Here is a 27,812-nt window from a genome sequence, read left to right as displayed (position 1 = left end):
CCCCAACCTCTATCCCATACCTGTTTTTATACTCACAGAAACATGGTATATTTAAAAGGTAGTAGTGAGCTTATTAATGAGACTTGCATTGATAACAATGCAATAAGAAGGAAGGTATTGTACAAAAAACAAAACAAAAAACTACAGGCCCTTTGTTATTTCCCTTGGAGTTCAAACCCTGGAAGCCAATGGCCCAGCCCACATCCTTCCTGCTGCCTCCTTGAGCTCTACCCATGCCGGGCTCTAGATAGAGGTTATTGTCAAGTTTGAGGCTTCTTAACGTTACTGCAGAGTACATCATGAGAAACAATGGACTGGAAGAAACACAAGCTGGAGTCAAGATTGCCGGGAGAAATATCAATCACCTCAGATATGCAGATAACACCACCCTTATGGCAGAAAGTGAAGAGGAACTAAAAAGCCTCTGGATGAAAGTAAAAGAGGAGAGTGAAAAAGTTGGGTTAAAGCTCAACATTCAGAAAACGAAGATCATGGCATCCGGTCCCATCACTTCATGGGAAATAGATGGGGAAACACTGTCAGACTTTACTTTTCTGGGCTCCAAAATCACTGCAGATGGTGATCGCAGCCATGAAATTAAAAGACGCTTACTCCTTGGAAGAAAAGTTATGACCAACCTAGATAGCATATTCAAAAGCAGAGACATTACTTTGCCAACAAAGGTCCGTCTAGTCAAGGCTATGGTTTTTCCAGTAGTTGTGTATGGATGTGAGTGTTGGACTGTAAAGAAGGCTGAGTGCCGAAGAATTGATGCTTTTGAACTGTGGTGTTGGAGAAGACTCTTGAGAGTCCCTTGGACTGCAAGGAGATCCAACCACTCCGTTCTGAAGGAGATCAGCCCTGGGATTTCTTTGGAAGGAATGATGCTAAAGCTGAAACCCCAGTACTTTGGCCACCTCACGCGAAGAGTTGACTCATTGGAAAAGACTCTGATGCTGGGAGGGATTGGGGCCGGGGGGAGAAGGGGACAACAGAGGATGAGATGGCTGGATGGCATCACTGACTCGATGGACGTGAGTCTGAGTGAACTCCAGGGAGGCCTGGCGTGCTGCAATCCATGGGGTCACAAAGAGTCAGACACGACTGAGCGACTGAACTGAACTGAACTGAACATTACTGCTGCAGGGTCCATTCAGGAATTACTAACGATCACTAATTATCAGCTTTGTTAGGACACCATGCTCAAAGAACTACTAAACAAAATGTATTTTATTGTACTGCAATGAAAACAGAAAAACCAAAATCCATGTAATGACTTTTGACTACTGATTTCAGACCTTTAAAGCATCCTTAGGGCTTCCCAGGTGGCACAGTGGTAAAGAAGCCACCTGCCAGTTCAGGGGATGCAGGAGATCTAGGTTCGATCCCTGGGTTGGGAAGATCCCCTGGAGAAGGAAATGGCAACCCACTCCAGTATTCTTGACTGGAAAATTTCATGGACAGAGGAGCCTGGCGGGCTACAGTCCACGGGGTCTCAAAGAGTTGGACACTATTGAGCATGCACATACACATGCAAAGTATCCTTAAGATTCTCATTAAGGTATTAGTGTTATCCTTTATTTAAGTGGGGAACTATATCTATCATCACTCCTCTTTATACCATACAGGGAAGAACTGTGTATGTTAACAATACTTTAAAATCAGCATAACTTAATTTATTTTTTTATTCAATCATACAACAAATATTTACTAAGCATCTACCATGTACCAAACAATTATTCTAGCAGCTAGGCATTTAGTATTGAATAAAATAGATGCCCAAATCCTCTCCCTTGGGGATTTCTCTCTCAGGCTAGAGAGAAAAATAAACAAAACACATAAACCATGCAGACAGTACGTTAAAAAATTAAGCAAAGCAGAGGATCATGACAAGGTGGAGGTGGGACCATTTTAGAGGAAAAAAGGTCTTTCTGAGAAGGCATCTTTAGGTCAAGACATAAAGGATACGATGGAGGAGTCATGCAGATAACTTTTAAGAGAAGCTGTCAGATAATGGGTCTGTGAGTGCAAAACCCTCCCAAGACAGTGTGTGTTCAGGTCTTGTGTCTATTATATGGAAAATAGAGGACAGGATAACTACAGAGAAAATGTAGCCAGGGAGGCAATGAAGGGTACAAATTACATCCAGTTTCAATCCTAGATCTACTGGAGGGTTGAATGAGAGGTTCTAAAGTAGCCTAAGGTTGAAGAGTGATGGGTTCTCATGGCCTGGTAGGAGAATCACCCAGCCTCTCTGCTGAGACTGAACTGCAGAGGGGCTGAGGGTACCAAGAAGAGAGCCACTTAGAAGGCTACTACGTGATAGACCAAGTGTGAGAAGATGACTTGGACAAGGGTTATTGTACATGAGATGGCAAGTGATTATATGCAGTATATATTTTGAAGGAGAGGCTAAAAGGGGCTGGTGAGAATGGAATGTAGTGGGAATCTTTAGGGTTGACCCGGACGATTTTGGATTGAGCCACGGACATGGAGAAGATTATAAGAGCAACTAGATTGAGGCAGAATGTTTTTTGAAAAAGCAAATATTCAACTGGGATGAAGGTAGGCAAGAGGATTTTCATTTCACTATTTTATTATTTTTAAAATGTCTACAAGGTCCATAAATGACTAAGGTAATCAGATTATCATTTAAAATAATAGGAAAAAATTTGCACACTATTAGGTACAGCTCTATAATATAGTTCATTAGGGTTTTCTATAAGATGGTATGGAAAACCCAAATGAACTTTCTGGCCAGCCTTATATATGCATGACCAAAAAAAAAAAAATTGAATAACTATTACTTTCACAGCTGAGAGAAATGGTATATGTGATCCTTACAGCAGGCCTTTTATTAATCCATTTTATAGACAATGAAAATGAAACCTATAAAAGGAAAATACTTCATAGGTAGGAGGCAGCTATTTCTAAGTGAATAAAAGGCAGTTTGCTACAACAGAGTAAGAATAAGTTTCTCCAGAGAAAACTGAATTGAATCCTCCTTTTGTCAGTTGCTTACAGTGTAACCTTGGACATATTTCTTTAGGCTTTAAAATTAATTCAGTGCTTTCCCCTTTAATAGGAATATATATATCTGTACATATGTGTGTGTGTGTATATATATATAATATTTAATTTAATTAGCTGTATTCTTTTATTGTGAAAATTAAATTAAATATTGCACATAAAACACTCAGCACATTGCCTGACAAATGATCATAATCAAAATAACAACAATAATATGGGAAACAACACTGATGATAATGAATGTAAAAGAAACAGCTTAGAATCCCTGTGCTTATTATAGGGTAGACGTCATATAGTAACTCTTTCAGTTTAGTTCAGTTCAGTCGCTCAGTCGTGTCCGACTTTTTGTGACCCCATGAACTGCAGCACGCCAGGCCTCCCTGCCCATCACCAACTCACAGAGTTCACCCAGACTCACGTCCATTGAGTCCGTGATGCCATCCAGCCATCTCATCCTCTGTCATCCCCTTCTCCTCCTACCCCCAATCCCTCCCAGCATCAGAGTCTTTCCCAATGAGTCAACTCTTCTCATGAGGTGGCCAAAGTACTGGAGTTTCAGCTTCAGCATCATTCCTTCTAAAGAAATCCCAGGGCTGATCTCCTTCAGAACAGACTGGTTGGATCTCCTTGCAGTCCAAGGGACTCTCAAGAGTCTTCTCCAACACCACAGTTCAAATGCATCAATTCTTCGGCGCTCAGCCTTTTTCACAGTCCAACTCTCACATCCATACATGACCACAGGAAAAACCATAGCCTTGACTAGATGGACCTTAGTTGGCAAAGTAATGTCTCTGCTTTTGAATATGCTATCTAGGTTGGTCATAACTTTTCTTCCAAGGAGTAACTCTTTAACGTACCATGTTTTATCCTTATGGCAAATCTTTCAGAAGATAGCTATTGGTCTGAAGATAAAAACACCTAAAGGCATAGGCTTAGGCCTTTAGGTCCATAGGTTTTACCCTGCCCATCATGAATAGGAAAATTCAACGCCTTCCTGAGCCAACAAATTTCTGGAATATTAAATTAATACTTCTTCAATGCTCTATTTGTAATAAACTTTGACGTGAAACTTTGGACAAGAACAACCAAAAAAGGACATGGACAATTGGAGAAGGACTTAGAGATAAATACAGTCATAGCAAAGAAGACTAGAAGTTAAATAAGGCTTGAAGTCCAAGTGTATACAGATAGTGGGACAACATGTATTGGTCTATTTTCCTGAAGCACATAGGTTGAAAATTAAAATGTTTTGTATTTATATAACATTTACTCATTTTTGGTGATAGTTAAATTTTGTCTGTCAACTTGGGCTAGACTGGGGCACCCAGCTGCTTGGTCAAATACTAACCTAGATACTGTTGTGAAAGTATTTTGTCAATGTGATTAACATCTACAATCAGTTGGCTTTAAATAAAACAGATTACCCTCCATAATATGAGTGCACTTCAACCAATTAGCTCAAGGCCTGGACAGCAAAAACAGATTTCTCTGTGAAGAGAAACTTTGCCTCAAGACAAACAGAAATCCTGTCAGAGTCTTCAGCTAGTCGGCCTTATAGATTTCAATTTGACAGCCCCACAAGCACAGGAGCCAATTCCTTAATATAAATCTCTGTATTTTATATACTTATATATATTATATATCCTTTTGATTCTGCTTCCTCCAAAAACACTGACTGATATACTTTTCCTTTCCATTGGTATATCTTTATTACTATTTTTGTTTACCTTAATAAAATATCAAATATAAAATAAGAAAAATACTATCTACATATAATAGAAATTTAAATAACTATTTTTCTCACAATTCAACACCACTATCAAGTATTTATTTAAAAAAAAGCATTTTTTTAATTAAAAAAAGAAGCAAGCACTATTTGGCCTTTTCACCACTGTCTCAGTGAACTGGCCAAAGCTAAATTTTTAGAAGGAATTACTTCTTTCCTATTCCACTGAGAATCTACAAATAATGACTTCTCACTATTCTTTAAAGACTGCAGCAAAAAAATTTCAGTTTTTAATATGTAAGCCATTCGTTTCTCTAGGGGATCTTCCTGACCCAGGGAATGAACCTGGGTCTCCTGCATGGCAGGCGGATTCTTTACAGTCTGAGTCACCAGAAAAGCCCATAAGCCTACTTAGTATGTATTTATGAGCAAAGGATATACTTGATAAAATAATTAGTAAGCTTCCTTTATGCACTAGAGGGAAAATAGACATGCCTGTATAAAAAAGGAGAAAATGTGTAATAAACGTAAAGTGAAACAAAAAAGGATGTGAAACTTTACTGTAGATTCCCAAGGAAATAAAGTGCTAAGATCAAAATGAAAAAGCAACTCATGTTCATTAGAGAATAATATGGTTAGATAGCACTCCTTTTAAAATGCATAAGTTGTAGAATAATTGAGCATAGTCTGCCATGCAGAATTAAATTCTACAAGAAAACAGAAAGGAGATCTAGAAGAATCTGCACCAAAATTAAGAAAATCAGAAAGTCCACCATAAACAGAAGTAATGCTTTTGTTAGACTAAAACTAAGCATTTCAAAAGTTAGAGAAAACTACCTAATCACTGGGTCCTGTGGTTAGCTTCCATTTATATATATATAAATGGATCTTTTAAAAATCTGTTTGCAATGCAGGAGACTTGGATTCGATCCCTGGGTTGGGAAGATCCCCAGGAGAAGTGAAAGGCTACCCACTCCAGTACTCTGGCCCAGAGACTTCCATGGATTATATAGTCCATGGGGTTGCAAAGAGACACGACTGAGCAACTTTCATTTTCACTTTCATGTATACATGTATATGTGTGTGCGTGTATTTGTTTTAAACTCTATATATATAAAGTTTGTTTATAAAACTATGAATATACATTTATAATATAAAACTATATTAAATCTTTATTATTGCTAAGGTGGCTCAGTGGTAAGGAATTCTCCTGCCAGTGCAGGAGATCCAGGAGACATGGGTTCGATCCCTGGACTGGGAAGATCCCCTGGAGGAGGAAATGGCAACCCTCTCCAGTTTTTTGCCCAGAGAAATCTCATGGACAGACAAGCCTGGATGACTATAGTCCTTGGGGTCACAAAGAGCTGGTCGTGACTAAACAACTGAGCATGCAGCACTGCACATCCTCAGTGGCCAAACTGACCACTTAGAAGATTAAACACATTAAAAGATTTAGAAGGAACTAGTAACAATGATGAAGCTCTGGTGTGCTGAATTACCACTGCCTCCACCTCTGATGGGCATCATGAAGGTCACAATAATTCTTTTATAAACTATTATATCCGGGCAATTATCTCTGTCATTACTACCATTTGGAATCAGATGTTAATAGGCCACAAATACAGATGTACATTTAAGTAAATGATGAAATTTTAACTTTATAAATATATGAAGAACAGTATAGCATTTACAGTGTAGTGTTTTAATAAAGCTGATTGCTAAAAAGATTTTCCTTTTACATTCATCTAAAATTTCCATTTTTTCTAATATTTTTATTATATGAGCTAATTCAGTATTAATATTTTAGTATTTCAAAACTCAGTTGCTTTCTTTGATATTAAAAAACTGACATATGACAATTAATTAAAAATCTTCCCTTAGGCAAGAGAAGGAGGAAAAAAAGAAAAAAAATCAAGTTTTGCTTTTGAGTTGTTATGAATAAAAAGCTAACTTACAGCTTGATTAATTTTAGCCACTGATTTATCATACAGCTACAAGATCTCAACTGTGTCATTTTCTGACTGATTGATCCCATTCAGTAATATTTTCTATTTCCAGTTTTCTTAATTTTTATCATGACTTAATTAATTATTGAGAAGAGGTAGTAAGAATACACAGAAGAACTATACAAAAAAAATCTTAATGACACAGATAAACATGATGGTGTGATCATTCACCTAAAGCCAGACATCTGGGAGTGCAAAGTCAAGTGAGCCTTAAGCAACATCACTAGATGGTACTGGATGTGATGAAATTCCAGCTGAGCTATTTCAAATCCTAAAAGAGGATGCTGTTATATGCTGCATTCAATATGCCAGCAAAATGTGGAAAACTCAGCAGTGGCCACAGGACTGGAAAAGGTCAGTTTTCATTCCAATTCCAAAGAAGGGAAATACCAAAGAATGTTCAAAACTACCGCACAATTGTACTCATTTCACATGCTAGCAAAGTAATGCTCAAAATTCTCCAAACTAGGATTAGTACATGAACAGAGAACTTCAAGATGTCCAAGCTGGATTTAGAAAAGGTAGAGGAACCAGAAATAAAATTGCCAATATCTGTCAGTTCATAGAAAAAGCAAGACGATTCCAGAAAAACATCTATTTCTGTTTCACTGATTACGTTAAAGTCTTTGACTTTGTTGATCACAACAAACTGAAAAATTCTTAAAGAGATGGGAATACCAGATCACCTTACCTGCCTCCTGAGAAGCCTGTATGCAGGTCAAGAAGTAACAGTTAGAACCAGACATGGAACAACGGACTGGTTCAAAATTGGGAAAGAAATAAGCCAAGGCTGTATATTGTCACTCTGCTTATTTAACTTATATGCAGAGAACATCATGGAAATGTCAGGCTGGAAAAAGCACAAGCTGGAATCAAGATTGCCGGAAGAAATATCAATAACCCAGATATGCAGATAACACCACCCTTATGGCAGAAACCAAAGAGAAAATAAAGAGCCTCTTGATGAAGGTGAAAGAGGTGAGTGAAAAAGCTGGCTTAAAACAACATTCAAAACAAACAAACAAAAAATCATGGCATCCAGTCTCATCAGTTCAGTTCAGTTCAGTCACTCAGTCATGTCCGACTCTTTGTGACCCCATGGACTGCAGCATGCCAGGCCTCCCTGTCCATCACCAACTCCCGGAGCTTACTCAAACTCACGTCCATTGAGTCGGTGATGCCATCCAACCATCTCATCCTCTGCCATCCCCTTCTCCTCCAGCCTTCAGTCTTTCCCAGCATCAGGGTCTTTTCCAAAGAGTCGGTTCTTCGCATCAGGTGGCCAAAGTATTGGCATTTCAGCTTCAACATTAGTCCTTCCAGTGAACATTCAGGACTGATTTCCTTTAGGATGGACTGGTTTAATCTGCTTGCAGTCCCAGGGACTTTCAAGGGTCTTCTCCAACACCATAGTACAGAAGCATCAATTCTCTGGTCCCATCACTTCATGGTAAATAGATGGGAAAACCATGGAAACAGTGACAGACCTTATTTTGGGGGGCTCCAAAATCACTGCAGATGGTAAATGCAGCCATGAAATTAAAAGATGCTTGCTCCTAGAAAGAAAAGCTATGACAAACCTAGAGAGCATATCAAAAAGCAGAGACATTACTTTGCCCACAAAGGTCTGCACAGTCAAAGCCGTGGTTTTTTCAGTAGTCATGTATGGATGTGTGATCTGGACTATAAAGAAGGCTGAGCGTCAAAGAATTGATGTTCTAGAACTGTTGTGTTGGAGAAGACTCCTGAGAGTCCCTTGAACTGCAAGGACATCAAAACAGTCAATCCTAAAGGAAATCAGTCCTGTGTATTCATTGGAGAGACTGATGCTGAGGCTGAAGCTCCAATACTGTGGCCACCTTAAATGAAGTGCTGACTCATTAGAGAAGACTCTGATGCTGAGAAAGATTCAAAGCAGGAGGAGAAGGTGATGACAGAGGACAAAATGGTTGGATGGCATCACCAACTCAATGGATTGAGTTTGAGCAAACTCTGGGAGATGGTGAAGGACAGGGAAGCCTGGTGTGCTGCCATCCATGGAGTTGCAAAGAGTTAGACATGACTGTGTGACTGAACAACAACAAGAATTAATTTGATGAATAAATGGTATTTCTAGAGAGGTAAAATAATAGCTTCTAAGTCAAAACAAAGAAAAATGAAGAAATTTATATGACAGCAAGCTGAATTTGATAGACCTTATAGTCAATAAATTAAATTTATATAGATTAGTTCATTTGCAGCAGTTAATTTTCTAATGTAAATGTCTTAATTTCTTAAAAGACACAGACAAAGGCATTAGTGTAATCAATTTATCAAGTCTCTCCTTATGAAATTTAATAAAAGATAAATGAAAATTGGATTTGTGCAACATGCGAGAAGCATCCACTGACTTAACTTTATTAAAGAGCATTATTAAAGTTATAAACTGATCTGTATTTTACACCTACAGATACATACACACAGAGACACTCTTAATATTTGGACATCTTTGTTTTGAAGGCCTATTTTTCAGACCACTGTGTGGTGAACAGAGCAACACAGTTCTGAGACTATAAAAGAGAATAATTGATATTGCAATAGCTGGAGGATATTCTGAAAGAGAGTTACCAAAATTATTTGAGGAACAGCAATATAATTGGAGTACATATATCACCTCTTAATATGAGTCATTTGAAGTTACAGTATCTGTTATGATTGCTCCAAAAATATGAATCTCATTAGTTTATAATTAGATCTTGGGCTATAACCTAGTTTGACAGAATTTCTTATATAGTTCATTTGTGTTTTTATACTCAATGATAAGATGTTTAAATACCTGAACATAAGATTCAACTAAGATAAATAAAAAGAAACTTCTGGTAGTTACAGAACCAGGTGTTAGGTGAAACTACCCTAGTAACTCAGATGCTACAAATATGTTGCTCTGGGCTAATGCATCCCATCTGAACATTTGGAGATAAAAATAATGAACAAATGGATGCTCCATATTCAATATGGGGATACATCTCCATGAGGAGTAATGCGGATGTGATGGTTTTTGTTTTTTTTTGCATCCCCTCTATAACTCAACACACACACACAAGCTGTTACTAGGCACTTACTTTTTGCATGGCAATTTAGAGGTTCAAGTAAGAGAAATTAGGTGTATTTGAAAACAGACTAAAGACACAGTGAAGGATAAAAATATTGTAAATAGGATTATATGGGGAGAGAGTGGAGGAATCAGTTGTCTGTCTTAATGCTGCAGTCATAATAATTCTAAATATAAGGCAAACAAAATATGCTCTATTGTAAAGAGAAAAGCCCAGATCATTTTGTAGAATTAGAACACAAGTAACACACTCTCTAATATCTCATTAATTTTCTCAGAGTTATAATGTCTCTATTTTTCTACTATCTGTTAGTCCAGACAGAAATCTATTATTTCTCTAAAATATATTCTGGACAATGAGAATTTGTCCTGATTATTGAATTATAATTGATCAGTTCTGTGTACTTCTGGGGTAATAATAACTTAGATTTATTATATAAATCTCTACCTTCCAAATATTTAATAAATAGTATCATTCAGTCCCAGTGTCCACTAGGCCCCTGTATATTTAGATAAACCATACACATATTTTTAAATAATAATTTTAACTTTTAATTCATATTTTAACATCTAGTGATCAGGAACCTGTGATGCTTTGGCAGCAATAAACACCTCCATTTACTTTATTTCTTCTACTGTTGAATTTTGAATTATTTAATTTAAAAAAACTGTGTCAAAGAACTGATGCTTTTGAACTGTGGTGTTGGAGAAGACTCTTGAGAGTCCCTTGGACTGCAAGCAGATCCAACCAGTCCATTCTGAAGGAGATCAGCCCTGGGTGTTCTTTGGAAGGAATGATGCTAAAGCTGAAACTCCAGTACTTTGGCCACCTCATGCGAAGAGTTGACTCATTGGAAAAGACTCTGATGCTGGGAGGGATTGGGGGTGGGAGGAGAAGGGGATGACAGAGGATGAGATGGCTGAATGGCATCACGGACTCAATGGATGTGAGTTTGAGTGACCTCTGGGAGTTGGTGATGGACAGGGAGGCCTGGCGTGCTGTGATTCATGGGGTCGCAGAGAGTCGGACACAACGGAGCGACTGAACTGAACTGAAAGTATGTATTTTAAAAAGTCACTGTCCAATTATACTGTGAATCGGAAGGAAGAATGTGAAACTGATAAAGCTGTCATAAGGGGACATATAAAAGTTTAATCCAGGTACAATTACTGTGTCAAACAAATGACTGGGTTTCACTGATAATTTAAATAGAATCAAGAGATAACAGGAAAGAAAGATAAAGAAGGATCACAAAGGATAAATTAAGCAAGTCTGAACCTGGAAAAGATCATTCTAGATAAACTCTGTTGGCAGGAGATGAAAGCAAAAACAGAGAATATTAATAATCCATTAAATATATTATGCATAATATTTTTAAATAGACATATTTTGATAAAATAGACATATGAATAGAATAATAAATATTTAATTTAGAAAATTATTGAAAAAATTAGGGGCAAGTAGTAGCAACAAAGGACTAAACAATCACAATCCACTTTCCACAATTATTCATAGTCTTTATGAAATCAGGCCTTTACTAACCTCATAATACCACATCGTAAGTTTTAATAGAACTACACAATTATATTTTTATTATATATTTTGATAAAATTAAAGGAATAACATTTGGTTCCCAATGGCAGTGCAATGTAAAAGGGATGTCTGCTTTATTAAATGCAAATTTTCTTAATGTAATATTCATGTGAAACTATTTAAGATATTACTTAAGAATACATTTGCTCTATTCTAACTGTCTATGCTAAAATCACAAAAAAAACCTGGTCATATCTGAAAAAAAAATTTTTTAAGCATAATTTAGTCTATGATGTTCAGATCACTCTCAAGTTAAATATTTGTGCGGGGGAAGTATTTAGTTGCATTTACAAAAGAATTTCTTAATAAGCATAGAAAGTATTAAGTTAATTTAAAACAAGAAAATTATACCAGGAAATATTTATATTTTAGGTATTATTTACATTAAGTTACAATTAATCTTCATCAAGCAAAAATAATAATTCTTTTGCAAAGTCCCCAAAATTGCTTGGCAGGCAACCTAACAAGGAATGGGGTATAAGAATATTAGAGGAATGAGCCTGGGCTAGAAAGCACGGGCTCACAAGGACTGGTACTCACAGAAAGAAAAGATTCAATTGAGGCTGAGAAACAGTCTGTCAACACTAAAGCCTCAAGTTAAGGTAAAAAATTCAGAAACCAGGCAATGGAAACTCATAACAACACAAAAGTCTGCTACTGAGTCATATGATTAGGTTGCTCCTAAAAGTATATTACATAATACTGACTAGAGTAGGAGAAAATTATAGAGAGTTCTTATCCAAATCAGGTTACAAACTATCTAGCAATATTATGAAAATTAAACATTAATTGAGAATTTACCTTATTCTGTGATTCCATTTCAAGACAGTGATAATGAGCATAATGCAATATGGTATTTTTGAAGTTTACCAAAGATATTTGTAAGATTTCTATTTCACTTTCTTCCATTGAATTTTGACTTTCTGAACTACTTTTACAGGTAAAAATCCCTACCCAGTTTTAGAAGGCGGTAGAAATCAAGAAGTCTCCCACCAACTGAAATGTTGTCTCTGAATTGAAAAGACCCTGTCTTGTACCCAAGTTCCAAATAACAGGGCTACATTTCACATGTCCTATAAAGTCAAGTCCCGTTTGTGTCCATTAGTTTCAGTAACCATTTCCTGCTCATATGTCTCAGGCCTAACTCCCTCAAATTGCCTAAGACAGACTCTGGTGCAAAGGTCTCATCTTTCTCTTCCAACCAGCCTCTGACCCCTCCATCTTAAGACTTCATCCCTTTTTCCTGATTTTGCTGTCTGCTAGCCTGGGCCTTTTATTGCTTGCTAACCAGACTGGCTGTGGTGCTGACTTTCTTCTTATAAATGTACTGTTGGCATTCCTCACAGATTTTAGTTCAGATCTCAGCCTTTACTTGATAAATGCTGATCAGACAAATGAGGAGCAATATCATGAAGCCAAATTTCAGTATCATTAAGTTATAACTAAAGAAATTATTTTCTTAAAGAAAGTATTTGAAGCAACAACATGATTTTTATCCTTAAATTTATATGAATATCATGTTCAATATCAGTCAAATATGTGATAATGCAATATTCTATCATGGTAAGTCATATTTCTGAAAGTATGTTTTACCACTTTCCTCTTTTTCCTTTCAGTCTCACTTTATTATTTTTCTGCATTTTATCATTTCAGTTTTTCTCCCCATTTTATTACTTATTGGCACTTTTCTCAATGTTTTAATATTCCAGTTTTCCTTATTCTTTCCTACCGATGTGTTCTGTGTTATGATTTCCTCTGTGACAGTTCATTTTTAATTATTTTCTCTTTTTACTTTAAATTCATAACAATGTCATTTAGTCTGGGGCAGCATAATGGATTCAAGAAATAAAGTATATTAAACTGTGCCAGGTTTCTGGTTGAAACCTGAACAAATACATCTCTATTAAAGGTCTTAAATAGGAATAATTTTTATAGCATAGAAACTTTACCTGCTGAAGTTGGCTCTTCTTCATCTGATGCTATGATAGAGGAAAAGAGATGGAGAGGGGAGTAGGGGGAAAAAGAGGTGGGAGTGAGGAGAGCGAGAGAGAAGGGGAGAAAGAGAAAGAGAAATTGAGATTGAACATAAATATATTTCACATTTCTAAATAATAAATAAAAGTCTCTGACTTGAAATTTTGTGTCATACATTAGAAATTTGTCATTAGATAATTAGAGAAACTGATACACATGTTAAATTAACAGTTAAGTACTCCCATATTTTTAAATAAGGATTAGAAAAGACCATTCAGTTATTTAAATTTGAATTTTCTGTCCTTTTGCAAACAAGGTTGATTTTTTTTAGTCTGAGTGCAAATTATATTATAAATAATATTGTTTAAATATAAATTATATGTTACATATGAATACCCCCACCATCACCACTTCATGGAAATTTTCCATTAGCAAAGAGGAATTAAAAGGTATTGTTAACTGTCAAAAATTTTGCTTCATGAGGTAGAAATTATTTTAAAAAAATAGGAATTACTAAAGCTTAGAGTAACTCAGAATCACTGAGTGTTGGTTAAATACAGAGATTCAATCTTCCTCTTGCCCCATCACATTCACACACAAATACACTCAACTCATGGGTATCACACATTTCAAGATTCAGCAGTGGTGGTTCTGTGGCGAAACCACAGGATCCTGCAATTTAAAGGCTGATTCCAAGTGATTCTGACATAAGCGTTCTACCGCCCATACATGGATAAGCATGGATATTACAAAAGGAGAGATCACATTATGAAAACAACTTTCTGCTAAAGCAGTTCATAACTCCACATCTATACACGATGCCAAACTCTGGGCCCCATTTCAAACCAATTATGCCAGAGTCTCTTTCAACAGTATAATTTGGAGCCAGAATTGAGATAAGACTAGGTAATAGCATTATAATGTATTGATTATATTGGAGCTATAACTCAAATTGTTAATCATTTTGATTTGTTCTTTAAAGGGAAACATTTTTGAGAACAGCACAACTCCAAGGGTAATAATCAACTGTGTGTTTGTGGAGGATGGAGCTGCAAGAGTGAAGCTGCAACAGTGAAGCGGTTCACAATGTTGCCTAGAATTCACGTTTCACTAACAGACATGCTCTGTGAGAAGATATTTCTGCTCTGTGCACAAGTGCAACTTAAGCAGAATATGACTGTTGAATTATATTACTCTAGGCAATACTACTTCATTGGATTTATGAAGTTTTAAAACAAAAATGTACTCAGCTGAATTGCTTATAAAAGAGCTTTGTCCCCAGGTGATTCGTTCATCAAGGTACCACTGTCTAACTAGGGAGAGTTCTCCACTCTTTCCCGTTAGGGTTACATCTGCACAGAGTACACATTAGACAAGCTTACTTTGTGTCCTGACAGTATTTTCCTCTCACACTGTTTGGCTTGTCTCCTTGGCACCAGAAAAAAAAAGAAAAAGAGAAATCGAGAGTGCAAACACACTTGGCACGCATGGTGTAGAGAACATACATTTTAAAAAGCTTTTTGCTGCTTTATCATGTCCCAAATACATCACAACATGTTCAAAGAGGAAAACCTTCCGTAGCTTCCAGGAATTCCCTTTTAGGAAAATACCACAGGGGCTTAAAGAAGTGTTGACTTTTATGGGTCATTGTTAGTAAAAGTCTGGAGATTCAAAAGGAACAACAACCAAAAAAAAAAAAAGTTTATAGCAGGTCACTTTGTGTGTGTGAACTGAATTTATAAAAGAAACAAGGAGATGAAGTATACTCTTATTTGATAGATGAAGGGACAGAGGTTCCTAGTGACATAACAATTTGTCTAAGGTCAATTTGAATTTGAGCTCATGTGATTTGAAAATCACTTTTTCCACTGTGCCTTACTTTCCCACAAAGTGCTGATTCAGTATCCACTAAAATAGAAAAGGAAACAGGAGAAGGAATCAAGAAATAAGGATTAGTTATAACTATGATAACATTCCTTGGTATTAGCCTAAGGGAAAAAAACAAAAACTGGATATAAGGGCTGCAAGAGAAATCCCTTTAAGAAATGAAGTGCTGTCTTAGAAACTTTTTCAAGTCCCTTACAATCCAGGGATAGGCAGAGGCAGCTTAGAGTCTGCCTAGATGGTTAAACAAAACATCCTAAGCCTGTAATGCCTAAGAAAGAAGATCAGAAGTACTAAGATTTTATTTCTTCATTATATATGCAGAAGCAAGAAATTTTAGGAAAGAACTAGCAAGTACAGAAGTAAAGACAATTCTAAACTTATAGGAGTAATAGCAATTAGTCTTAAAAACAAAGCTTCTGGGGCAAGGCGTGCACTAACCTACACTTGAGACTATAATACCTAAAAGAAGGTTTGTAACAAATTAACAATAGCAGGTCCACAACTCTGCATACAATTGTATTTCCACGAAACATCTCCATAGTCGTGGTTTCTCATAACGTGCAGATGTAACTATATTCATATTGCTAACTATATTCATACTATTAACCAATATGCATATTATTAAAACAACATTCCCTGGTGACTCAGACGGTAAAGTGTCTGTCTACAATGCGAGAGACCTGGGTTCAATCCCTGGGTTGGGAAAATTCCCTGGAGAAAGAAATGGCAACCCACTCCAGTACTCTTGCTTTGAAAATCTCATAGACGGAGGAGCTTGGTACAGGCTACTGTCCATGGCGTCACAAAGAGTTGGGCACAACTGAGCAACTTCACTATATACTCACAACGTCACATATGGGTTAGGATTGGTATTAATTCACTGTTTCAGTTATCGCTGGCAAAGAAGGCTTTGTAGCCTAACTCATTACCAAAAAAAGCACCATGAACCATAAAAAGGTGGCAGCAAGAGCCCCAGGAGTACAACCAAAACTCTAAATGGACAGTAGTGGTTTATTTAGTGACATTTAAGTGAAATTAAGGATCATAGAAGTCATCTCATGATATCCAATCATTCCTTACTCTTTTATTTGCTTCTTGGAATTCATGAATCAGCCAATCAAATAAACACAAACATATTTGTGTCACATGCAAGTTCCTCTAATCCTGGAAATTAAAAACACATGCACCAAGAAAACTAAAAACTAAAAACTCTGTATTGTTCTCCCTGGTGACAACGTAGATGAATGTATTGAAATTATAGTAATAGTAGGAAAACAGAGAGCAAATGTATATATTTGATACAGAGAAGCTAACCCAGCATGTGGACCACAATAAACTCTGGAAAATTCTTAAAGAGATGGGAATACCAGATCACCTCACCTGCCTCCTGAGAATCTGTATGCAGGTCAGGAAGCAACAGTTAGAACTGGACATGGAACAAGAAACTGGTTCCAAATTGGGAAAGGAATGCGTCAAGGCTGTATATTGTCACCCTGCTTATTTAACTTATATGTGGAGTACATCATGAGAAATTCTGGGCTGGAGGAAGCACAAGCTGGGATCAAGATTGCTGGGAGAAATATTAATAACCTCAGATATGCAGATGACACCACCCTTATGGCAGAAAGCGAAGAACTAAAGAGCCTCTTGATGACAGTGAAAGAGGAGAGTAAAAAAGTTGGCTTAAAACTCAACATTCAGAAAACTAAGATCATGGCATCTGGTCCCATCACTTCATGGGAAATAGATGGGGAAACGGTGGAAACAGTGACAGACTTAATTATTCTTTGGGGCTCCAAAATCACTGCACATGGTGACTGCAGCCATGAAATTACAAGACGCTCACTCCTTGGAGGGAAAGTTATGACCAACCTAGACAGCATATTAAAGAGCAGAGAGACATTACTTTGCCAACAATGGTCCATCTAGTCAAGTTATGTAAGGATGTGAGAGTTGGACTATAAGAAAGCTGAGCGCCAAAGGATTGATGCTTTTGAACTGTGGTGTTGGAGAAGAATCTTGAGAGTTCCGTGGACAGCAAGGAGATCCAACCAGTCCATCCTGAAGGAGATCAGTCCTGAATTGTAAGGACCGATCCTGAAGCTGAAACTCCAATATTTGGCCACCTGATGTGAAGAACTGACTCATCTGAAAAGACCCTGATGCTGGGAAAGATTGAAGGCAGAAGAAGAAGGGGATGACAGAGGATGAGACAGTTGGATGGCATCACCGACTCAATGGACATGAGTTTGAGTTAACTTCAGGATTTGGTGATGGACAGGGAAGGCTGGTGTGCTGCAGTCCATACGGTAGCAAAGAGTCAGACCTGACTGAGCGACTGAACTGAACTGAAACCAGAGTGGTCCTCTCATTGCCCATAACAGAATCGTCTGGGATTTTGTTAAAATGTCTTAGAGGATTTGACATTTGGGTGTTTGGATTTGAATTCTGGCTAACAGCACAAGTTTTTGCATTTTTAGAAAGCTCATCATGTGCCTGTTACGAACACTAAGTTTGAGAATTATGGCTCTACCCATAAAGTTTGCTGCAGAGCAATGGGTTCAGTTGTTGGAAGTACAGAAGCCAATTAGCAGGCTTGTAGAAAACCCTCTTCAGTGTACACTGCGGTTGCTTCAGCTGCTTTCAATACTTTATCTTGTAATATGTTCAGGTTTATTTGGCTTTCTCACTATCAGTGCCTTGGGGGTGATGACTCGCCCTTCAAATTTAGAAAGAAAGTTTGTATCTCAGAACAAAGTAAATATTTTCCCTTTTCCTGCCCACAGTTGTTTGTCTAGGTAAGTATATGATCCATTTGGGGACAGTAATATGTGAGGACAGGTTTGTGTTTGGGCAAGAAGAAGCTCTTGGAATTTACTTCCTTCTGAGAAAGTGTCTGCTAATAACTCTCTCTCTCTCTCACTTCTTCAGATACAGATAAGCAAGTCTATGGCCCCAGAAGCAAGTTGACAGACATCTTGCAACCAAGATGGAAGCTGGCTTTAGAAAGAAGCCAATTCTCAAAAGACTAAGTAGATAAACAAAAGGAAATTAGGTTATTGATGGTATCATTGAGCCATTGAATCATACCCTGATCTCACTCTAGACTTCTCGCTCTGAGGAAAAATACTAGCACTTAATTGTTTATATAGTTTTAGTTGAGCTTTCTCTTATTTGCCAGTCATAGCACTCTACTGCAATGCTACATAGTTTTGCTGTTCCCATTTAAAATATATTTGAATGCCTAAGAAATTAATTGTCTCTGAAGGAGGCAACAAAGCTCTGCCTAGGCAAGGCCATAATTTTTCCAGTAGTCATGTATGAGAGAGTTGGACTATAAGAAAGCTGAGCGCCAAAGGATTGATGCTTTTGAACTGTGGTGTTGGAGAAGAATCTTGAGAGTTCTGTGGACTGCAAGGAGATCCAACCGGTCCATCCTAATGGAGATCAGTCCCGGGTGTTCATTGGAAGGACTGATGTTGAAGGTGAAACTCCAGTACTTTGGCCACCTGATGCAAAGAAATGACTCATTTGAAAAGACCCTGATGCTGGGAAAGATTGAAGGCAAGAGGAGAAGGGGATGACAGAGGATGAGATTATTGGATGGCATCACCAACTCAATGGACATGAGTTTCAGTAAATTCCGAGATTTGGTGATGGACAGGGAGGCCTTGCATGCTGCAGTCTATGGGGCTGCAGAGTCAGATACAATACGATTGAGCAACTGAACTGAACTGAACTGAGGGAGGCAAGACTGGAAATATATACAGTTCAGAACTGTACTTCAGAGGACAGGTGGGCTCTCTGCAAATTTTAATTTTTCCACAGAGCTCACCACCACATTTTGATACAATTAATCTATTTCTCTAATTTCAAAGTTGCTCACAAACTTGTCAGAGCAGTCTGGCAGTGAACATGTTCATCAGCTGAGCTGGTGCTTGATCAAAGAAGAATGCATTCTACAGTTTTTTCTTCCCTTCCTTCTTTCCCTTCTCCTTCCCTTTCTCCTTTGCTCATAGGATCAACTGTCAAGTACAATAACTACCCACTGATACTGTGAAAGTGCTGCACTCAATATGCTGGCAAATTTGGAAAACTTAGCAGTGGCCACAGGACTGGAAAAGGTCAGTTTTCATTCCAATCCCAAAGAAAGGCAATGCCAAAGAATGCTCAAACTACCACACAATTGCACTCATCTCACATGTTAGTAAAGTAATGCTCAAAATTCTCCAAGCCAGGCTTCAGCAATACGTGAACCATGAGCTTCCTCACGTTCAAGATGGTTTTAGAAGAGGCAGAGGAACCAGAGATCAAATTGCCAACATCCACTGGATCATGGAAAAAGAAAGAGAGTTCCAGAAAAACATCTATTTCTGCTTTATTGACTATGCCAAAGCCTTTGACTGTGTGGATCACAATCAACTGTGGAAAATTCTGAAAGAGATAGGAATACCAGACCACCTGACCTGCCTCTCGAGAAACCTGTATGCAGGTCAGGAAGCAACAGTTAGAACTGGACATGGAACAACAGACTGGTTCCAAATAGGAAAAGGAGTACGTCAAAGCTGTATATTGTCACCCTGCTTATTTAACTTGTATGCAGAGTACATCATGAGAAGCACTGGGCTGGAAGAAACACAAGCTGGAATCAAGATGGCCGGGAGAAATATCAATAACCTCAGATATGCAGATGACACCACCCATATGGCAGAAAGTGAAGAGGAACTAAAAAGCCTCTTGATGAATATGAAAGAGGAGAGTGAAAAAGTTGGCTTAAAGCTCAACATTCAGAAAATGAAGATCATGGCATCTGGTCCCATCACTTCATGGGAAATAGATGGGGAAACAGTGGAAACAGTGGCAGACCTTATTTTTTGGGCTCCACAATCACTGCAGATGGTGATGCAGCCATGAAATTAAAAGACTCTTACTCCTTGGAAGAAAAGTTATGACCAACCTAGATAGCATATTCAAAAGCAGAGACATTACTTTGCCGACTAAGGTCCGTCTAGTCAAAGCTATGGTTTTTCCTGTGGTCATGTATGGATGTGAGAGTTGGACTGTGAAGGAGGCTGAGTGCCGAAGAATTGATGCTTTTGAACTGTGGTGTTGGAGAAGACTCTTGAGAGTCCCTTGGACTGCAAGGAGATCAGCCCTGGGATTCCTTTGGAAGGAATGATGCTAAAGCTGAAACTCTAGTACTTTGGCCTCCTCATGCGAAGAGTTGACTCATTGGAAAAGACTCTGATGCTGGGAGGGATTGGGGGCAGGAGGAGAAGGGGATGACCGAGGATGAAATAGATGGATGGCATCACGGACTCTATGGACGTGAATCTGCGTGAACTCTGGGAGTTGGTGCTGGACAGGGAGGCCTGGTGTGCTACGATTCATGGGGTCGCAAAGAGTCAGACACGACTGAGCGACTGAGCTGAACTGAACTGAGCCGTGTATTGCTCTGATATACATGTGCAATTAAAACACACATACTTCTTCATTGGACCAGCTCTAATTTCTATGTGGTCTCAACAATTCTTATATCTCCTGTTTTCTTTTCTTTTCTTTTTTTTTTTTTTGGTTGCTGTTATTTTGTTTTTGTCTTATCCTTGGGTGTTTTAAGTGCATTTTCAAAACATAGAAATTCTACCCATTTAAAACAATTATATACACAGCATGGCTCACCATCAAATTGGAAAAGCTCATTACGAAATATATAAAATACACTTCTTAGCATATGATAATTTATTTTATGAGATGTTACTCAGTTCATATTGATTTATGGATCATTTTGTCTGCTATACTATATAGTTAATTATGCACTGAACATGCTTTGCAAATATAGAATTATCTATGCAATCCATTATTTCCATGAGCAAAGCAACAAGAAATATGCAATTTTTGTACTTTCACAACATCTTAGAATGCTTTTACTCAACTGCAGTGATGCAAAAATAACAACGATCTTATGTATGCACGATTATTCATGCCTGCCCAGATGTTAAATGCTATAAATGTGTGTGTGTATGTGTGTGTGGGTGTGATTACTAAGACAAAGTAGAGTAAATTACCATTTAAATTTTGTGAATTCAGTCATTTAAGTAAGTTGTGGAGCTGCCTCTGGAAGTTTTCAGGGAAGTATTTAGAGGGAGGTTTTGGTTTATAAAATCTTTGTTTTATTATTTGTTGATTTGCTTGTTTTTGGCCAATGGCCCAATGAGGAAGTGCCTCAGGACTTAAAGTTGTTATTACCAACTTCTTCTTTGTGAAAGTATGAAGAGAAGTGATAATCTCTCCTGGCCAAAGACTTCAGAAGGCATACTGTGTGGTCAATTCCCCACCCTAAGAACTGCAGAATAAGTGGGCCACAGTGAGGAGCAGTAGATACTGCATAGAAAATGTGCAGAAAATTACAAAGTCTCCTCTACATGAAGTTTGATTCTGGTGCTAGATTTGGAGGATGGTATTTATTTGAACACAGTTAACAATATGCAATACATAAAATATAAGTATCTATACATGTGGTTAGCATGTTTACTAGTCTCTGCCATTCGACTAGGAGTTTCATGAGGGCCAGGAAGTGCCTCTTTTGCTCACCCTTATAACTATAGTTTTTAGTACCTATAACACAGCAAGGCTCAAATATTTGTCAACAGAAAGAAAGAAATTATGAATAAATACTTAATTCAGTCTTCCGTGTTACTGAATAAAATTTAGCTACTTCATTATGTTACATTAGTAGGCTTACCAAAGAGAAAGTCTTAAATGTCATCTATATTTTAGTTAGATCAAGTTATATGTGCATGTGTGTGTGCTCATTTGCTTCATTCATGTCCAAATCTTTGTAACCCAATGGTCTGTAGCCTGTCAGGCTCCTCTGTTATGTGGATTCTCCAGGCAAGAATGCTGGAATGGGTTGCCATGCCCTCCTCCAAGGGATTTCCTGACCCAGGGATCGAACCAGTGTCTCTTATTGTCTCCGGCATTGGCAGGCAGGTTCTTTACCACTAGCACCACCTGGGAAGCCCCAGAGTTATATGTAATTATATATAATAACTTGTATCATTAAATATAGTCATATAAATCAGATTTTCTTTCTTGGGGCAGGAGAGAAAAGGAATAATAATTGAAAATACAATGCTCTAATAACCATTTGATCATCTCATGAAAATACAAATCTGTGATTTTAAATTAAAAAGCACCAAACTATAGCTTATTAATTTAATAGATTCATTAAAATAGAAAACACCAAATTCACTCTATAAAGTTTAGTAGTAATAGAGCTCACATGAGTTTTATAAGCTACTTATATAGTGAATCATCTTAACAGCAATTAGCAATGCATTTGTGATTTTTCAGTTTAGAAAGAGGTACAAATGGGGAAAATAATAAAGAATGAATAAAAGCTTTGGTTTCATTTTTTTCCTACTGAGTAAAAAAACAACATGTAATTTACAAAGTATTCCCAGAGTACTGGGTAGCATACAGTAAGCAGACTATATTCATATCCCAGGTAGTATTAAAGAGACTTTGGGGACATAATTAGGACATATTTTGCTACTTAAAGGAATCACTAAAAAGATCTTTAAGCTAGGTGATTTGACATTATAAAAGCCTATAATCCAATATCTCATGTATCTATACAACTGTTCTCAAATATCCTTTGTTTATTCAATGTGCCCTCCCTCATATTTGAATTCATCTCGTCACTATAGACTGAATGCAAATCTTACCACCTTCAATTCTTTAGTATTTATTTCAGTTTTCAGACTTAGTTGCCTCTTTAAAGTTCCCACTAGCTTTTAAACTATAACCTAAAGGCAGTTCTAATCAAAATGGCAGTAGTATTTTTCAGTCTTGGTCCTGAGCTATGCATTTTCCATGATCCTTCTTTCCAGGGGAGCAGTTATGTTTTAATTTTGTACAGTGCACATTATTAGTACTAAGCAAATATTTCTGGAAAGCTATCCAATTTTAGAGGTAAGAAAATGAAGTCCAGTTAGTGACTGGGAGTCATGTAAAAAGCAAATTGGAAATTAAACCTACAGTAGCCTAAGAAAATTCATGAAGCAACAGAAGAAACTTGGGAAGGATAAAGCGGATCTGGAGTTAATATCAATGATTGGTCACATTTGTCAACTTCCAATAAAATTAATTCATAATTTTTTAAAAATTTAATACAGGAGAGAGGGGAATAGACCTGGAAAGAAGAATGCTATTTAATGTGCCAGGAAAGTCATGCAGGTGAGGTCACTTGCTTATCATATGTGAATTTCAGATGGTTACAGAATTCATATCGTTCTGTTTCACAGCAACTGACAGAAGGAAGCTAATATCACCGGGCTCATGTTCTATGGATTTCTGCTTTATTTATGCATGGGCAACCACTCACTTCAACCTCAATTTACTCCTATAATTCTGGACAAACAAGCTAATCTAAAATGTAAATCTATTAAAACCAAAAGAACCAAAAAAGTAACGGATAAGTCAGCAAGACTGGGACAAATCTCACAGAAACATCCACTTAAGGAAATCACAGAATTGTTGCACATAAAATATTAATGTCAGAAGAGATTTTGTGATTAAGGAGTTGGCAAACAAACAAACAAAAAGAATTGTTATAATCGGTTAAGATTTGCATTATAAGACAGAAATGTATTTATTAAATTATCTAAATTATCAACTAAAAACTCAACATAAACTGTACTTTAAAGTAAAAATAATGAAATATCAGATTATATATATAAATATATGTCAGTTAAGTTGCTCAGTCATGTTCGACTCTTTGCAACCCCATGAACTGCAGCATGCCAGGCCTCCCTGGCCATCACTAACTCCCGGAGTTTACCCAAACTCATGTCCATTGAGTCGGTGATGCCATCCAACCATCTAATCCTCTGTCATCCCCTTCTCCTCTTGCCCTCAATCTTTCCCAGCATCAGGGTCTTTTCAAATGAGTCAGCTCTTGTAATTATGATTAAATATTTATATCATAAAAGTAAAAAGAGGATTATGTAATAACGATATTCCTTAACTTGCTTCCATTAATATATTGCACAATCTTTTCTATGAAAATATAAAGTAGTATTTTATTTTATGGATAAATCATGGTTTATTTAACCGAGTCTCCACTGAATGAGGGACTTCTAAGGTGGTGCTAGTGGTAAAGAATCTGCCTGCCAATGTAGGAGATTCAAGAGACATGGGTTCAATCCCTGGGTCAGAAAGGGATAACTCTCTCCAGTATTCTGGCCTGGAAAATTCCATGGACAGAGGAGCCTGGCAGGCTATCGTCCATGGGGGCCACAGAGAGTCAGACACGACTGAGCAACTAAACACACACACAGCACTAGTGAATGACATTTGGATGGATTTATGGTTTTTCTCTTAGAAATACTATTTCAATGAATAATCAAACTCCATTTGAATGGTGGTAGAATCATAAAACAAAACTCAGTTCAGTTCAGTTCAGTTGCTCAGTCGTGTCCAACCCCTGGTAACCCCATCGACTGTAGCACACCAGGCCTCCCTGTCCATCACCAACTCCTGGAATTTACCCAAACTCATATCCATTGAGTCAGTGATGCCATCCAACCACCTCATCCTCTGCTACCCCCTTCTCCTCCCACCTTCGATCTTTCCCAGCATCGGGGTCTTTTCAAAAGAGTCAGTCAAACAACTGACTGACTTTGGCCATCAGGTGGCCAAAGTATTGGAGTTTCAGCTTCAATGTCAGTCCTTCCAGTGAACACTCAGGACTGATCTCCTTTAGGATGGACTGGTTGGATCTCCTTGCAGTCCAAGGGACTCTCAAGAGTCTTCTCCAACACCATAGTTCAAAAGCATCAATTCTTCAGAGCTCAGCTTTCTGAGCAAAATCAACGAGCAAATAATTTCATTAAATAAATAAGAGCCCATAAGCTTAATCACAATATAAACTATTAACTTCTTGTAAATAAGGCTTTTAAAGGAACCTCTTTTATGCTGTCAGCCTATCTTTAGTAACATGCTTCTTAAAAATACTGGACAATATTCTATTTGTATTTGTAACTTCTTCCCATTAAAATTACTCCCTTGGATTCGAGTTACTGTTAATGGAGATTAAGTAAAAGTTGCAGTGACCTATGCCCAAACAGCACAAGACACAGGCAAGGAAATGCCTTGAGCTCTGGGCTTGAGCAAATGAAGCTGCGTAGGAGCGGATTTCCCTGACCATCCCTGTCACCTCAATCGGGGTATGTAGGGCTGTACACTGAATATAATATCCTTACACTAAGTAATATACAACTTCAATGTTTAGTAAACTTAATGGTTACTGAAAACAGAAAATTACCTTATTACAAAATATTGGCATATAATGTGTGTGTGCACAAGCAAGTATTTACTATGCTACAGTTATGACAAATATGACATGTATACCACTAATGAAATTTGAGAAGCCTTTTTAGTAAGATATCATTCGTTTTTCACTACTTGTAAAGAGGAATTCAGAAATTTTATGATGGCTTTGAAATGACAGGCTCCCAAAATACAGATCCACACATCTGGCTTAATTAAAATATCTTTGAAACTCAAAAGATGAAGGGAATAAAACAGTGGAAGGTGTAACTTAAAAAAGAGCTGAGCTATCTCTGGTGGATCTACCTGTTTCTCTTTGGTCAAGGGGAATTATTTTTTTCATGTAGTTTGAACTCATCCCAAGGACACTAACTAGAAGAGATAAAGCACAGTCTCTGCTTGCCTATACAGAACTCGATTAATCTAATGTACCACTGACTCACTCAGCAGTGAGTTAATGACTGCTATAGAGAATTTTTTCTTGCCTGTTAAAATAGAAGCTAAAATTACATGTTTTCTCTTCAGACTCGTTAGGACCTTCTTTAAAAGAAAATAGCCAGTGTATCCACATTTAGGTGTTAATCAAATGACATTGACAATGTAATTTCCCTGTCTTCAAAACTTGGCTCCCTGGGCTGAATTTCCCCTTAATTGGGATATCTTTAAGGAACTCAACTGATAAAAAAAGTGGACAGGTCTAACTTTGAGACAATGAAAATGAATAAAGATACGGGTATTCAGGGGGAGCTCAAGCCCCATTCCTGTTATCTTTGAGGTAATTTTCAAGTTGTGAATGTACACTATTAACGTCTACTTTTCCAAGCCATCAAGAAACAGTCTAGGAAACAGCCTGTTCAGATAACAGGATGTAAAGAACTTCACATAAACAAAAGTTTAAATCCAAACCCAAATTAAAGATCATTTAGTCTAACTTGCCAACAAAAATCTCAAAGTTGCTTCAAAACTTCTAGTGGCAGGGAACTCTAAACTCATAAAGAAACATGTCACGTCACTCTCCCAAAGATAGGCTCTGGAAAACAAAGGAATAATGGGTCTTCCTTTGATGTACCAGTCATTCAAATATTTGAAGACAACTATATAATTTTCTTAACTGAGACAAACATCTCCACTTAATTTCATAATCATAACATACAACCTGGCCATCCTTTTTTGTTAACTATTTCTTGATAAATTAAAATGTATCAAGGTCTTTCAAAATGCAGCAACAAAAAAGAAATCTTACAGCAACAAGAATTGATGTCGAGGTGAGATCTACGTAGCACAAATTGCAATGGCATTATTACCTGACTTCTTTAGGCTGCCGAAAGAATTAACTTCCATTCCCTCCTTCCTCCTGGGCATCCCTAATAGCTCAGTTGGTAAAGAATCCACCTGCAATGCAGGAGACCCCAGTTCAACTCCTGGATTGGGAAGATTTGCTGGAGAAGGGATAGGCTACCCACTCCAGTATTCTTGGGCTTCCCTTGTGGCTCAGCTGGTAAAGAGTCTGCCTGCAATGTAAGAGACCTGGGTTTGATCCTTGGGTGGATTGGGAAGATCCCCTGGAGAAGGGAAAGGCTACCCACTCGAGTATTCTGGCCTGGAGAATTCCATGGATTGTATAGTCCATGGTGTCCCAAAGTGTCAGACACAACTGAGTGACTTTCACTTCACTTCACTCCCCTCCTTCCTTCAGCCCCATCTGACAAATCAATAGCTAGAATGCTGGGGACAGCTAATCCTATCTCCTTCCCATCGGAGGGCAAGCTTGAGCAGAAAAAAGAGAAAGGAGAAAATCATGAGGTGACTGTCAAGAAAGAATAGACTGGCTTGCAGGCAATGCTAAAAGTACCTTATAAAAAGGAAAATCTGCAAAAGTTTAAAACCAGGCAAAGCCTTAAAGGTATTCTTCCAATCTTTCATTTTCTCTCCAGCAAAAAATATCCAGCTTGCATATGTTTCATATGTAGCTGATGAAGTTCACAGAGAGGAAAAACAAACATTTTCGGCATTGAAACAGTTTCCTTAGTGACCGGGACTAGGTATTCACCCAGGTGGATATAAATATTTTGTGGTTTCTCATGGGATTTTTCCACGTCAACTGACATTTTTAGTCATAGAAAGGTCTCCTGAAAACTATTTTTGAATCTTTATGCTTGTTTCTTTCAGCAA

The 27,812-nt window shown here is 37.5% G+C and overlaps 1 protein-coding gene across 2 annotated transcripts in view; it reads right to left on the bottom strand.

Annotated features, from left to right (window-relative positions):
- The window catches only part of EDIL3 (EGF like repeats and discoidin domains 3), a 467,856-nt gene that overhangs the window by 292,967 nt on the left and 147,077 nt on the right, over window positions 1-27,812 (bottom strand). The window contains exon 3 of one of the 2 annotated variants that reach the window (XM_040239416.1): window positions 13,397-13,426. The exons of the other annotated variant lie outside the window; for it this stretch is intronic. Coding sequence (XP_040095350.1) covers window positions 13,397-13,426 — 30 coding nt within the window. The remainder of the gene's footprint in view (window positions 1-13,396; window positions 13,427-27,812) is intronic. 2 annotated transcript variants of the gene reach the window in all.

Source organism: Oryx dammah, unplaced genomic scaffold (assembly GCF_014754425.2).
Source record: "Oryx dammah isolate SB20612 unplaced genomic scaffold, SCBI_Odam_1.1 HiC_scaffold_5, whole genome shotgun sequence".
Taxonomy (NCBI): Eukaryota; Metazoa; Chordata; class Mammalia; order Artiodactyla; family Bovidae; genus Oryx; species Oryx dammah.
This window is presented reverse-complemented; position numbering and strand designations above follow the sequence as displayed.